Source organism: Aptenodytes patagonicus, chromosome 3 (genome assembly GCF_965638725.1).
Source record: "Aptenodytes patagonicus chromosome 3, bAptPat1.pri.cur, whole genome shotgun sequence".
Taxonomy (NCBI): Eukaryota; Metazoa; Chordata; class Aves; order Sphenisciformes; family Spheniscidae; genus Aptenodytes; species Aptenodytes patagonicus.
In genome coordinates, this window is record NC_134951.1 from 112000463 (window position 1) to 112013693 (window position 13231).

At 42.2% G+C, this 13231-nt stretch overlaps 1 protein-coding gene across 3 annotated transcripts in view; it reads right to left on the reverse strand.

The window, feature by feature from the left end:
• Window positions 1-1010: 1010 nt before the first annotated feature.
• CDC42BPA (CDC42 binding protein kinase alpha) overlaps window positions 1011-13231 on the reverse strand; it is a 192863-nt gene continuing 180642 nt past the window's right edge. For all 3 annotated transcript variants that reach the window (XM_076334697.1, XM_076334693.1, XM_076334692.1), the window contains 3 exons: window positions 8277-8394; window positions 7108-7265; window positions 1011-5928 (listed from right to left, as the gene is read on the reverse strand). In XM_076334697.1, the coding sequence (XP_076190812.1) occupies window positions 5797-5928; window positions 7108-7265; window positions 8277-8394 (408 nt within the window). In that variant the 3' untranslated portion in view covers window positions 1011-5796. The remainder of the gene's footprint in view (window positions 5929-7107; window positions 7266-8276; window positions 8395-13231) is intronic.

Below are 13231 nucleotides of genomic sequence, written 5' to 3' on the forward strand. Positions count from 1 at the left end.
CAAGACCTTCACAGCTGTGGTGGTGCATCTGGAACCCTGGGAAATCAGAAATGTAGCACTGATTGTGAAAGTCAGCACAGGAAACAGATGGTCTTTCACGGAGCTACAGCAGCTAAGCAAGACCTGCGGTGGCCTGAATGGGATAAGCCCATGTGCTTAAATCCACATGAGCTGGATTATGGGGGGGGGGCTGACAAAGTAATAATTTTGACTGAAGGAGAGGGGCAGGAGCAGAAGCTTCTGTGGAGTAAGGTAGCGTGTGGCCATGTAAGAAGCAGGAAGCATGCTGACTGTTCCTGGAGGGGATTGCTGGCAGTCATTGGTAATGGGAGAATGCCCAGGCTGGCACCTGCTGGCAACACAGGATCAGTAACAGCATAGTCCTGTATTCCTGCTGGGGGTGGGTGGGTGACTGAAGCATGTAATCAAAGCTAGGACTTTTACCAACAGTGTAATAAATGAAGAGGAGGATGTCCCAACAGTCAGTTTCTGGTACAGAGAAAATCCCAGGCTGACTTGTCAGGAACTGGTGGATGATATGAAAGGGTCAGGGCACATGCAAAACTTCACAGGTATTTTGAGATGCACTTAAAGATGCACGAAAGTTAATTTGATGCTGGTAGCTCAGAAATAAGTAAGAATCCAGCCTCTAACACTAGGGCAGCTGAAACATTTGATGTGTAACTAAATGAAGGGGGAACATCAGAAACAATGACTACAAATATTGACACAGAACAGATGATCTAAAAAAAAAAGTCAGGAAAACTGTAGTTGAAGAAGTTCAATATACCAAAGTATAAGGTGGCTTGACTCTGACTTTTCAAAAAGGTTCTGGTAATTTTTGGTGTTAGAGCTAATCGATTTTTCTCATATATTCCTTTTCTTCCCACTGTGTACTTGTGCAGATGTGTTACAACATGCTGGTTTTATCTTCAAGAACACCATTATTCCCCTTTCCATTTCCTCCTCAAAGCTTAACCTGGGGAGGTGGGAAAAAAAGACAAAATGTCTGCATTTCTAACAGTTCCCTGTTTTATTGCAGTACATCAAAGTAGGTTAATATTAAGTGTGTTACCAACATAAAATAGTGGTGGTAAGTCATTTTTACATTATTGACTTTTCCACCTTAAATATTTCTGTGCAAAAGAATCTACATCATTGTTCTGTAGCAGAGAATCTCTTACAATGTCCCCTACAACATTGAGGGCATTAAACAAAATAGTGAGAAGAGGCAAAAAGCAGAATCTTTCCCCCACACGCACACTTGTCAGCTTTTATACTCTAAAACAAAAAAGTGATTACATCTATGCCATGCAAAACTGTACAATAATATTACAATGAAAAACCTAAAAAACATTTTAAAAATAAATGATATGAAACTGTCATACATAAAAAGGCAGGTATAATTGCTCTGAAATACCAACACTGGTTTGTCTGTGGATTTCTTCCCTGTGGATGAGACTCTTTTAAATGCAGAATGAAAATAGGTTGTACTGAGCTGCGGCTGGAATGAAAGACAAAGTAGGGTTGGAATTTAGACTGGAAAGCCTGCAGCAGAGCGGTTTCTGGGGGTGTTTATCAAATACAGTGTGAACACAAAGCCACATGGAAGGGCGCAGTTTGTGTTAGTGCAGAAAGTTGTCCCATTTCCTCCATGGAACTGACTCCTATTAACAAAAAACCCACAGTATAGCTACTATGTGCCACTTTGATTCTCAGACTAAGGCTCAGGAGGTGTGGGTACTTGCACTGAAGTAAATTTTACCCTCAATGTATTAATTTGAAATTAAACTGTGCATAAAATGGGAAAAAACCCTTCTTCCACCCAAGAGCGTGTTTGTCCTGTCATTCAGGGTCTGGCCATGCAAGAGAATGTGGTGCCAGAATCTGTTTCCGCATCAATACTCCAACTGTTTTGTTTTGAAAGGCTGACACACTCTGTGAACCAGTTAGGTGCGGTTAAACTACATTTCTATAAATACACTATGCTTTTTGGACTTTTTTGGCATGGACAAGACCCTTAACTTCCCTCTGCCGTATACCTGAGAATAACACACCTGGCTTGTAGTGTTATCAGAATCAAATCAAAGAGAGAACATTCCTGACTCAGTTTTGAAACTCGTTAAAGTGGGCAAAATGCACATTCATAACAAGCCACAGCAACTAACTGAGAGAAAAAGAAGCAACTACTTCACCACAGCCTCAGGAATGTTTTTTTTTTGAACCACCAGCTGTCTTCTACAGGTCAAAGGCAAGAGAGAAGAGAGTACTGTAACCCTGCTTTTGGGTTTATGAAATGTGGAAGGAAGCCACATATCTGTGTGCGCACACGTGCAGGGGAAAACTATTTACCAAACCTTTTTCATTCTATAACCTGGAATCCTTAGTAGCTGCCTGAATCTGTTCAGATCCTTTGTTGCCATCAAAAGAGAAAAAAAAAAGCAAAAATCCAACAACCCATATGTTTAAGCAGTGTCAAAAAAATGCAAACACCTTCAGTCTCAGCCAAAAGGAAAAAACCAGCTAGATACATACTGTGTACAGAGAACATACATAAGCTACAGTCAAAAATTCAATGGGAGGTTTTAAGCTCCCTGAACAAAATGCAGCCCTCTAACTGTGAAGTTGAAGCAATGCTACAGTGCAAAGTAGCAAACATCAAACCTTAAGAGACAACTGTCTTTGAGATACCAGTCAAGAGTCTTACAGTTCAAATGACCAAGTTACTTTTCCTAGCCCAATGAGTATTTAAAAAGCTCAGCTACAGTATATGCATGTTTTCAGTGTTCATACCAACAAAAAAAGATGAGCGTGGTTTAAAATTGAGTGTATAATCAAATGGTCCCCAAATATATAAAACGATTCAAGTCTTAGGACGATTTTTCTCTTTTCAAATAAGTGATGTGGTCATTTGCTTTTCAACTGAGAGAACAGTTGCTGTTTCTCTTTTGAACAGATGCGTATAAAAATGCACAGTACCAAACTAATGATTAAATATAGTAATCCTAAAGGAGACTGCCAAGGCTTAGAAATTGTGGTGTACAAACGGTGTAGGCCTGTGGAGCTCTCATCCTCTGGAGCTCAGTTTTGTAACACAGCTGACCTACGCTCTGCCTGAAAATGTCAGGTTTTTTATATCAATAGATTGCAGGCACCGTAACGGAGTAAACAGAGGGGTTTACTTGATTTAATTGTTTGTTGTGTTGTGGCTCTTTGGGTTCCATTTTCAGATAGAGCATTAGCTCAACTGCAAAAAAAAAATCCACAAAAAAGATCCTGTGACCCTCTCTCAGGGGACTGTCACGCAGGCTGCTCTGTCTTAAGTGACTGCTGTTTAAATGCCTTCTCTCAACATCAAAGTAAGATTAATGTTTAAATACAACGTACAGTAAATACAAAACTAGTCTGCAAAGGCTTTGAAAAGTGTGTGGACATGCTTCGCCAAAAGGAGGGAATTGTGGGGAAAAAGCAGTGGCTATACTTGAAGCAATATGCAGCCTTTAAAAAGAAGCTGATGTGGAATTTTAATAATGCCAATAATGTCCTGCTTATCTGTCCCTCAGAAAGACTGAAAACTATTCTGGGAGGAATTAATTTCAAGTGCTTAGCCGTTTGCTAAGGCTTTTAATATTAAATGCTAGGCTTGCAAAAGTAGTAGCTTTGAAGTGAAAACGAACACCACAACCTGCTTGCTACTCTGAAAAACCCAAACAGGAGAGACAGGCTTTTGATATGATGGTTTCTAAAAAAATTCTTGAATTCCTGTCCCAAAGTAACATTGAATGAGCTTAAACTTGGGCAAGCCTCTTGATTCAGAGTGAAAGAGAAATCTTACCTAGGAGACCCAGCATGATTAAATGGATTAAATGATCTGTGTCTCATTCCCTATTTCACATATAGATCATACCTGGAAATTACTGTACATGGTTTGAACTTACCTATAACTTCCATTAGGGAAGACAGAAACTGGAAAACTCCAAACATCTCTGTGTGGGTGAAACACTATATACTGCTGACTGCAAGAATATGGAATGGTTTAATAAGAGCCATAACAAGTTTCCGAAACCCACAAAAACCAGTATTCTAAATACAAAAAGCCCTTATGTGTTTGAGTATGATCATAGTATAAAGCCAGCAACAATGCTACTGAGAAGAGAGGCTCATTTGAACACGCTCCCAAATGAAAAACACATCTGCCCTGCTAACTAAAGAGAAGAGACATCTTCCTCTTACCATACATCAGTCTCTCACTTTATTCTGTTGACTGCATGACCAGCTTCAGCTTTTTATTTGTTTTTGCAACTTCAGTGGGCTCTGTCTTCCACCGCAATACTTTCTGCCCTCCAACCTGACCTGCTGTTGGAACCAAACAGCAGGTGAGCACATAGAAACAACTGCAAATTGCACAAACCCACAGCACGGGTGGGGAGGGAGAGGAAAACCAACCTTGCCAGCATGGCAGTTGTGGGTGACTAGGCATCTTTGACTACCACAGTGTGAACAGTGTGAGGTCAGTCTTCAAGGTTCTTCGTTGCTACAGTGACAGCATAGCCAGCCACGGCTAGCTTTGGGCTAAGGGCACTCATTTGGCTGATGTGTATTAGCAACTAGTATTTGGTAACAACAGTAACAGTTTTCTGGTTAGGGATGGTCAAGGAGATGTGGAAGACTGCTCCCTTCCGAGTTAAGCCTGCTCAAAGGCTGACCCAGGGAAACAGTTTTCCTGCTGAATCCTGCTGCATTGAACTCCCTTGCTGCCTTAAGGACCTCTACTGTAGCATGCCGCAAGGCTCCTCAGCTGCACAGCTAGCACACAAGAAACCAGGGCAGCCACCTGGCTGACTGGTGCCCTTGGTTGTCGGGGCAGGAGGTTGCTTTCCAATCGTTGTCATTTTTGCAAAGGATGGGGATTAACATGAAAGTAGGAATTATAGCTTCAGTTATGCTACCGCCAGAAGTAAAGAAATGTGAAAGCACTGCAGGGACCTCTCCCGCCAGTGCAGCGAGTGCTACGCAAAAGGAATATCTGTCCTGCGAAAGGTTTTAGGCCAGGCCTCCAAGTCTGTATATTACCGAGCATGAAAACAGGGACAACACAAATCTTAAATTAAAGGCTCTCTTAAATAAGCATCCATCTTCTGCTGCATACACAATGCTTTTTTTCTTTGAATATATACATACGTATTTTACTCTAACATCTGCGTATTTATTTAAACTCTGTACTGTAGTAAAATATGCATCATTTTAATCAATAAGGATTTGCTGGCGACAATCAGATTGACATTCAAACGTGGTGGCTGAAAGCTTTTATGTGCCTCTGACATACTGATCATTCCCCATGCAGGGGAAGGGGTCTGTGCTACTTTTGTACAGTACAATGAGCTATTGTATGAAAACAAAATCCCTCTGAATTTTCTCTTGTTGATACTGGTCTGGTCTACTTAAGCTACTTTTTGGGAAGTGGAAGGGGGGTGGGATAAATATGTCTTTAAAAATGAAGCAGCTGTAACCACAAAAATGAAACCAATACTAATACAAATCTACAGCATCTGATATTTACCAACACCCTAGCTTTGCTCATTTGCTGCTGTCAAGTCTGGGGAAGGGAGGGTGAGGCAGTGCCAAACGGTGCTGAAGACGACCAGCTTTTACCTTCCTCTGTACCCCACTCCCAGATCACTTTCAGGCAGGGAACGGGGAGAGTTAGGATGATGAAGGTGAGAACTGGAACGAGTGAAGGGGACAGCCATGGGGACAGCAAGCTGCTGTGATGTCAAATCTGAATGCTGAAGCAGTTCATGAGTCCCAACTCACGTGGTCAGAGCTCTCCAGGGAGAGGCTCTTGGTCTTGTGAGGAGAAACTGGGCTAGGAGGGCTGCTGAGGTTGGAGCTGTTCGATGCAGTAGAGTGTCTCGGAGAGTCAGAGTCCTGCAGCCCAAAGACACAGAAGAACACTAGTAAGTAACAGGATAGCAAGTTTGAGAGTGACTGAGGGTGTCTGAGCAACAAGTGACTGGATTCAAAGGCCTCTATGTATTTTGCTTGTGTCCAAAACTACTGAGGAATTTTTTTTTTTGCTCAGGATTTCCTGGTCCAGGGAGACTTAGGAGCAAGCAGTGAGATCACTCTGCTTTCAGCAGGCGTAACTGACGCTGACATAAGGACACAGCACCTGTGGGATTCTTGCAGTCTGCATGTTGCTGAGGGCCTCTTGGTCAGCAGAGTGTGCAACTTCAGGTTGCTTGCGAAGCTACATGGCTCCTGCCTTTTCACAGATTATGATCTGAGATGCTCTTGCACTAAACTGAGAAATCTTTGTGGTACGGGCTTCATCAGAGCTACCTCTTCTATGTCACTCCCAGGATATTAATTCAAAGCATCCCATCGAGTTACTCCAGTTGGATCTTCCAGAGTACCGTAGAATGCAACTATGTCTGAGCTTGAGTTTGGGCTGAAGTTCCAGCTTCAACTGGAAGGATATATTCAGTACCATGAAAAGCCTGTGTGATCTCCTAATTTTCTCACTCCTTGGTAAGAAAATGGGGAAGTTTTGCCAGCCAACTTCAGAGTGAACCCTCCCATGTAAAACATTCTTGGTTGGAGGGACTGAGTTTAGCACTGGGCAGGACTGCAGGCCTATCATAATGATAGTCTTGTTCTGCACAGAATATAAATTATTAAATCCGGTTCCTGCTCTAAATGAAATTATTATATGATAATTCTTAAATTATCTTGTTAACTTCAGGCACTCTGAGTACAAAATGTCTCCTGTGAAGTGGTTGCTAAGATAGCTCAAGAGTCTTTGCAAATAAAGGGCAGAAGGAGTATCACCACTTCAAGCTGTTACTCTACTGGGCCAGTATTTTTGGGAGCCTCACTATGCACATATTTCCAGGTAAGGAGCGCAGAGCGCATTTTCTGCATGTTAAATACCAGGACCAGAGTTAACACAGTTTGACCAGGCTTTGTCAGGACAGCTTGAAATATGGGAAATCCAAGTCTTCATTGTCAATGACTCCCAAACTTGTAGCCAAACCCGTGACAGAATTTAACTTCCTCATCTTTATCAACACGCTTAAATTTTCTCCTCTTTCTCCTGTCACTCACCTCTCGCTCATAGTCCCTTGTTGGTGCATCGCTGCCTTGGTCCAGGCCACCAGAGGATAAGGACCCATCTGAGGGCGATGCCATAGGCTGACGCTTTGCTCCGTAGCTACCTCCTGAGAATTCCCTCCGCAAAGCACTGCCGTTTTGTGCAGACGATCCTAAAATGGGTGGAGGAATTAAATTGTATTACAGACACCTACTCAAGGTACTAGAAATTTGTTAGCTGTTTCTCTGGTTAGTTCTGCTTTCCTCCAGCATGTCCCAAGATGCTCAGCTCATGGCTTGCAGGCTGTGTGGGCTTTTATCTTTGCTGCCAGCTGCAGTTTTTCCTAGGGATTCTCTGGTCCCTCCCTTGGCACGTCAGCATTAGCACACTTTACCAGCACAGACACAGTCACTATGTTCCTGACAAAGACAGCAGTTGTAGAAACTGCTGTGGTGGCAGCTTAGTTCCAGTGGCCTCTTTCCCACGGAGTAGGTGTTGGGTTCCCAGGGTTGTACCGGCAGGTACAGACTCCAGCAGACACACATGCTTTCTGCAAGCAGTTGGCAATGTGCAACAAACACGGCATGTGCCACAGGAAGGGAAAAAACCTAGAAAAGTTGGGACACCAGTCTTGCCTCTATTTTCACATGGTCCATTATTTAGTCACTTGCCTAGTCTTGGCACAGGTCACTGTGCCGACTCTGGCACACAAAGGCAGCATGGCAGCACTAGGAGAGGCGTTTCCAGTGCAATGCAACTCTTCCATACCAGCAGCCAGTTTTCTATTGCTTTCTCTTTGCACTAGCAGCAAGAGAGGCATCGAGAGCCCTACACGGTTCAGCAACAAAGTTAATAACCGTGGAGCTTGTGAACAACTTGCCACTGATTTAAAACACTTAAGCAGCAGCAAAGTAGTCCCGAGGGTAAGAATGTAATTTTAATTCTAACGTCAGTTTTAAAAATTTGACAAATTACAAATGTGGGACTCTCAAAAGTGCTAGCTACTTATTCATGTGCTCTAAGCAAGATTAGAATACTGTGCTTGCCCTCAATGGGAATACAGTCAGCCATCACTTCTGAAAATCCCGTCTAGTGGCAGTATGGAGAGAAGCAAATGCAGGTAGCCGTTTCCCTAAAATACTTGTGCATAGACCCCCAAAGCAACACAGTTCTGTTTGCTTACGTGCTGCTAACCCACTGCTTGCGCTCATCGATCGTCCTGGTTCTGTGCGGGATTTCGTGATCGATGGGATACTGACAGAGCCACTGAATACGGTCCGACTTTCCTGAGGCCGAAGATTCTGCAATTCAGACACACACAATGACATGTTTACTTATTGACTGCTGGCTCAACCTTGGATGTTATGAAGGAAGGCCCCAAAATACATTAAAACCCCAACCTTACCAGAGCTGAATTATCTGGGCAGCAAGTCAGCAAAATTTGCAAAATGATATTCTGCAGTTTAGTGCAGAGACTGGAAGCACACGCAATGCGATAGTGAAGTGCTGAATTACATGGACATATGCAGACAACTGAAAGAGTATGTCTAATAATTCAAGAATTTCCTTGAAAGGATGGTTTGCAAGCCTAATTAAGCTGCTATAGATATATTAAAGTTATATCGCATAATGCATTCTTTCTGAACACAAGCTTCCAGGGATCTTATTAAAATTTCTCTCTTTGATGCCATCATTTGTGCCATGCATGTGTAACTTTATACGATAACCATGTTAATCCCTAATGCCTGCAGAGTTATGAACACATAGTGGATCAATCTGTATTTCAATTACTTATGTAATTCCAAAGGTATTAACAGCATTACTCCAGACCTATACCAGTTGAGCCAAAGTGAGAATCAGCCTCCTGTTTTCAGCCTGCTGAAAGAGGATGACCAGAGCACATGCCACTGTTTTTCTATGTATTTTGATTATCACGCCTGTTTTGCATCCTCAGAGTTCCAATGTGATTTTCTAAATTGGTAAGTTACTGGACTGAAGTGGTCCTTTACTGAGGGAAGAGATAAAACACAATTTCTCCACTTGGATATGGTAGTTCCTTAAACATAAGTTGTCTTTAAAAGAAGGGAAAAGAGTACTTTAAGTGAGTTCTGGGAGATTTTATTTCTGCTTCTGTTAACTTACAGCTGACCTTAGGGGAAAAGGTTTCTCAGCTTATTTAGCCCATCTCTCTGTGTATGAGCTGGCTTCTTAGCCCAGAGGGACTTTCTAACGCCCAGGCTAAAGACGAGACTTCATCCTGCTCCTAACAAGATTTGCACTATTAAGTCATTAGCATTAACTAGAATTAGGTTTAGGGAAACTTTACAGATGCAGAATGTGAAAAGAACTGCAGGTAACTGAGCATTACTTTATTTCCACTCTACAAAACACCCCCGGCAATAACTGTTAATTTCTTCCTATTTATATTTAATATTTCCCTGTCCTCACTCTGAGATAAAGTAGCCACACATAAAACAACAGTTGCAATTGCAATGCCTTTTTAAGCTAGGACGTTATGGAAATTTCAGACCAGAACAAAGATTCCACCCCCCACAAGGGTATTCTCAGAGACCCTCAGATACTACCCATTTCTCCATCTGTATTTTAAAATGGATAATTAAATAGAGGCTTTGTAATGAACAGATTTTATACAGTTCAGATTTTATCAGATAATCGTTACCAACCTGCTGTCAATCCAGTCTTACAATGAACCTTAGAGTCGTTGCTGTAACAGACCCCTTGGCTCTTACAGTCAACCCTTTGCTTCTCATTCTCCCAGTGGGCTGATTTTTAACATGTAACAAACAAGAAAGAATTAAAATCTCTCCTGTTCCCAGATCTCTCTCAAACACCAGCAAAAGAGAATCGGAGACCTTATGAATGAAACAGCCCTGTTTAATTCTCCTCTCATCCACTGCTGCACTATTCTCAATGAGGATTTATACCTGAAGGCTTAAAAAAGTCTCTTAAATCATTTGTGGGATCACACTGCTGGCTCTTGCTTACCTTCCCTCCCCCCCTTTTTTTTTTTTTAAATGTAACCAACCAACCTACTTTGTAGTACAAAATACTGCATTTCTACTCCTGTGTCCTTCACCACGCAATAAACAATCCGAGTTACAGATAAGAGTATGAGCATCCTGGCTGTACATAAACAGTGGAGGCTCCCCTGACAATACGCAAAGGAACTAATGGGCTAAAGAATAAGTTACTGCTGTGTTTTGAGAAACAAGGAAAGCCAAGTGCACCACCATGCAAACGTGTGCACTGAGGTTAGTACACTGGAGTTGCAAGAAAGGTCTTTTGTACTTGTATAAACCTACAGTGGTTCATTTTGCAAAGAGAACAATTATGTTTGATGATAAGGCGATTAACCTCCTTAACAGTGACTGAGCAGACAACATACAGGCATCAGGGGAAGGAGGGAATGGGTGGATGCATGAAAAAGGCTCATTTATTTTAATAGTGTATTCTAATGATGATTATTTCTCATGACCTCAGTTTGCAAAGTCCATGTAATTCCTCGTAGAAAGTTTCTCCACAAAGCAAATCTTTCATTGTTCTTTGTTCTAAAAATAAAATAAGCACATGCCAGAGACCCTGGCATTTTGGACCAAAACCCCTGGAAGTGATATGCACATGATGCAGAAAGGGGATTCAAAGGAAAATAAACGGCGGTTATTAGCGGTAGTTACAAAGCAGCAAAATGCAGCAAGTTAAAAACAAAGGGGGGAAAAAAAAAAAAAGAAAGAAACCTGAGCTTGCTTTACTTAAAGAGACAAAAACCCCTCATTTAGAGCAACAATTCAAATCCTAGCAGGAAAATTCATTCCCACTGCTGAACCAAATGGAGAAAGGTGAGAGAAGAGAAACAAAATCAGCAGCAGAGAAGCTGCTTGCTGAGCAAAGTTAATAACTGTGGAATAGGGTGAAAGACCCAAATTAGTTCAGTGCATCCCACTCCCCACCAGAGAATGAAGCTGCTGTGGAGCTGTGGGTTACGTACGTGCAATCGCTGCTACGCTCACGGCTCTGCAGTGCTACCGAGCCTCAGCTCCCACACCCACACTAACTGCTCCCACGCTGCCTTCTCAGGCAGCGGGGCGAGAACATACATATAAGGTCTAACTAAACAGTTACAACACCCATAGGAAGTTGTTTGCCTATGTTTCTCTGTCCATCAAGCTGCTTGTTGTTGTTTTGGGTTTTTTGTTTTTAAGTAGTGTTCTGTTCATTACGTTATAAACCTGAGCTTTTAATTCTTCCATGAAATAATACGACAGAATCTAAAAGCCTACTTTAATGTGTCATTTTTCAACTCCTCTATGGATCCCATGCTCTTTTGGTTCCAATATCCCATCTGTACCTGGGACCATGGTCCCCTCGGAGGGAGTGCTACCCTTCTTCCACTAAAATCTCCAGAGACAAAGGGGAGATGGGCAGACATGAAACCAAAACGCACAGCCTTGCTTTCCATACAGCTTACAGCATCTCTACCCTCAAGCCACTAAGGAGACAAATGCTTTTCTTCATACAAGATTAAGCCTCTAGTGCTCTAAGGAGCTAACAGGTACAAGATCTTGACACTCCAGGTTGCCCAATTCACTTTTTTTCTCCAGTTTATGCTAGCGGGCTGCAACATTAGGATGAAGGATGCTCCTAAAGCAAAAATTAAGAGTTATTGTCTGAAACACCAGGGGTCATTCCTTACTGATCCCAGGGAGACTACTCACATGAGAAAGGGAAGGTAGAGGGTGGGTCACAGTCCGGTGATACATCACTGCATATTAAACATAGAAAATTTTATAGTACAGTTGGATTAAAAAAACCCTGTTAAAACTAGAACTGAAATACAGCTTCAGTGACCTATAATGACCCTCTAAGAGAGAAACAAATTTCAGTTTGGCTTAATATTTTTCTTTTGCATTTCAATAGAGCATTCCTCTTGTGTATTTGCATCTCTCCTCCTACCAGAAAAGCCAGGATGGATGCAGACCTGTCATCACAGGGCACATTTTCCAAAATGCTGCAACTTCATTTTTGAATATTAATGGTTGTGACAATTGGGACTTCACAACAGTGACACATGACCATGCACATGACCAGTCAAAGCTTAGCTGTGCAAACTGGTTTTGGAGCCATAGGGAAGAGATTAGTTTTCCTCCCACATTTTTAAATTCTCTCCAGTGTTGTATGCAGGTATGTATCCAAAAACCTTCCTGGTGACAGGGATCTAGAACAGCAACCAAAAGGCACTCAAAGCAGTCTGGCGGCGAAGGTTTGCCATGCGTGTCTGAAGGGTGTCCAAAGGCCGCAGAAACCAACAGCAGTGTTTGCATTACAGCAATTGGCATGGCTCAGACCCATACAAACCCTGAGCAACCAACCACCATCACAAACATCTACCTCACAGATTATTCCTGATTTACCTGCGAATCTGTCCCAAGCAGAACTGCAGGCCACAGCACAGTACACAATTACAATGCACAGGATGTACTTGTGTGCCTGTTTCAGTATGGCTTATATTTCTATAGGACCTAGCAACCCCCACGTAGTCAGACCAGGATGCACAATACAAGAAAAAAGAAGAGGCCACTTCCACCCCCCCAGTTTACATTCCAACTGGAAGGATATCTACAGAACAGTATCTTACCTCAGCCTCTGCTTAAAACTACCGGGATTAAGAGGATCTACATCAGCACGTTGCCATTATCTTTAATTTTTGATCTTGCTCATACATGTTCTAACTTCACTTATTTACTTTAACCTAGAAACTGTCTTAGGCACAACCTGTGTCTGTCTCTCTCAATCCATGTACAGTACTGTGTAAAACTTCTTGCATTCCACATGATTTCATCATAAACAAAGAGTTTGAAAATTTGGTCCAACACAGACAGATCCAGAACCTTTTCCTAATGCAACCTGATACACAGCATCCTGCCACACTGACTGCTGGAGGATGAACACTGTGGAACAGAGAACTTATCATTCAAAATTCCCACAACCTTCCTGGTGATTAAAAATGCTATTCTCATAGCAAAACGTTCAGCCCAGTTGTTATACACGTTTTTTTTTTTTTTTAAAGCCATGAAGTATGTGTTTCTTGGCATGTCAGAACTGTGGAAAGACCACAGCTGC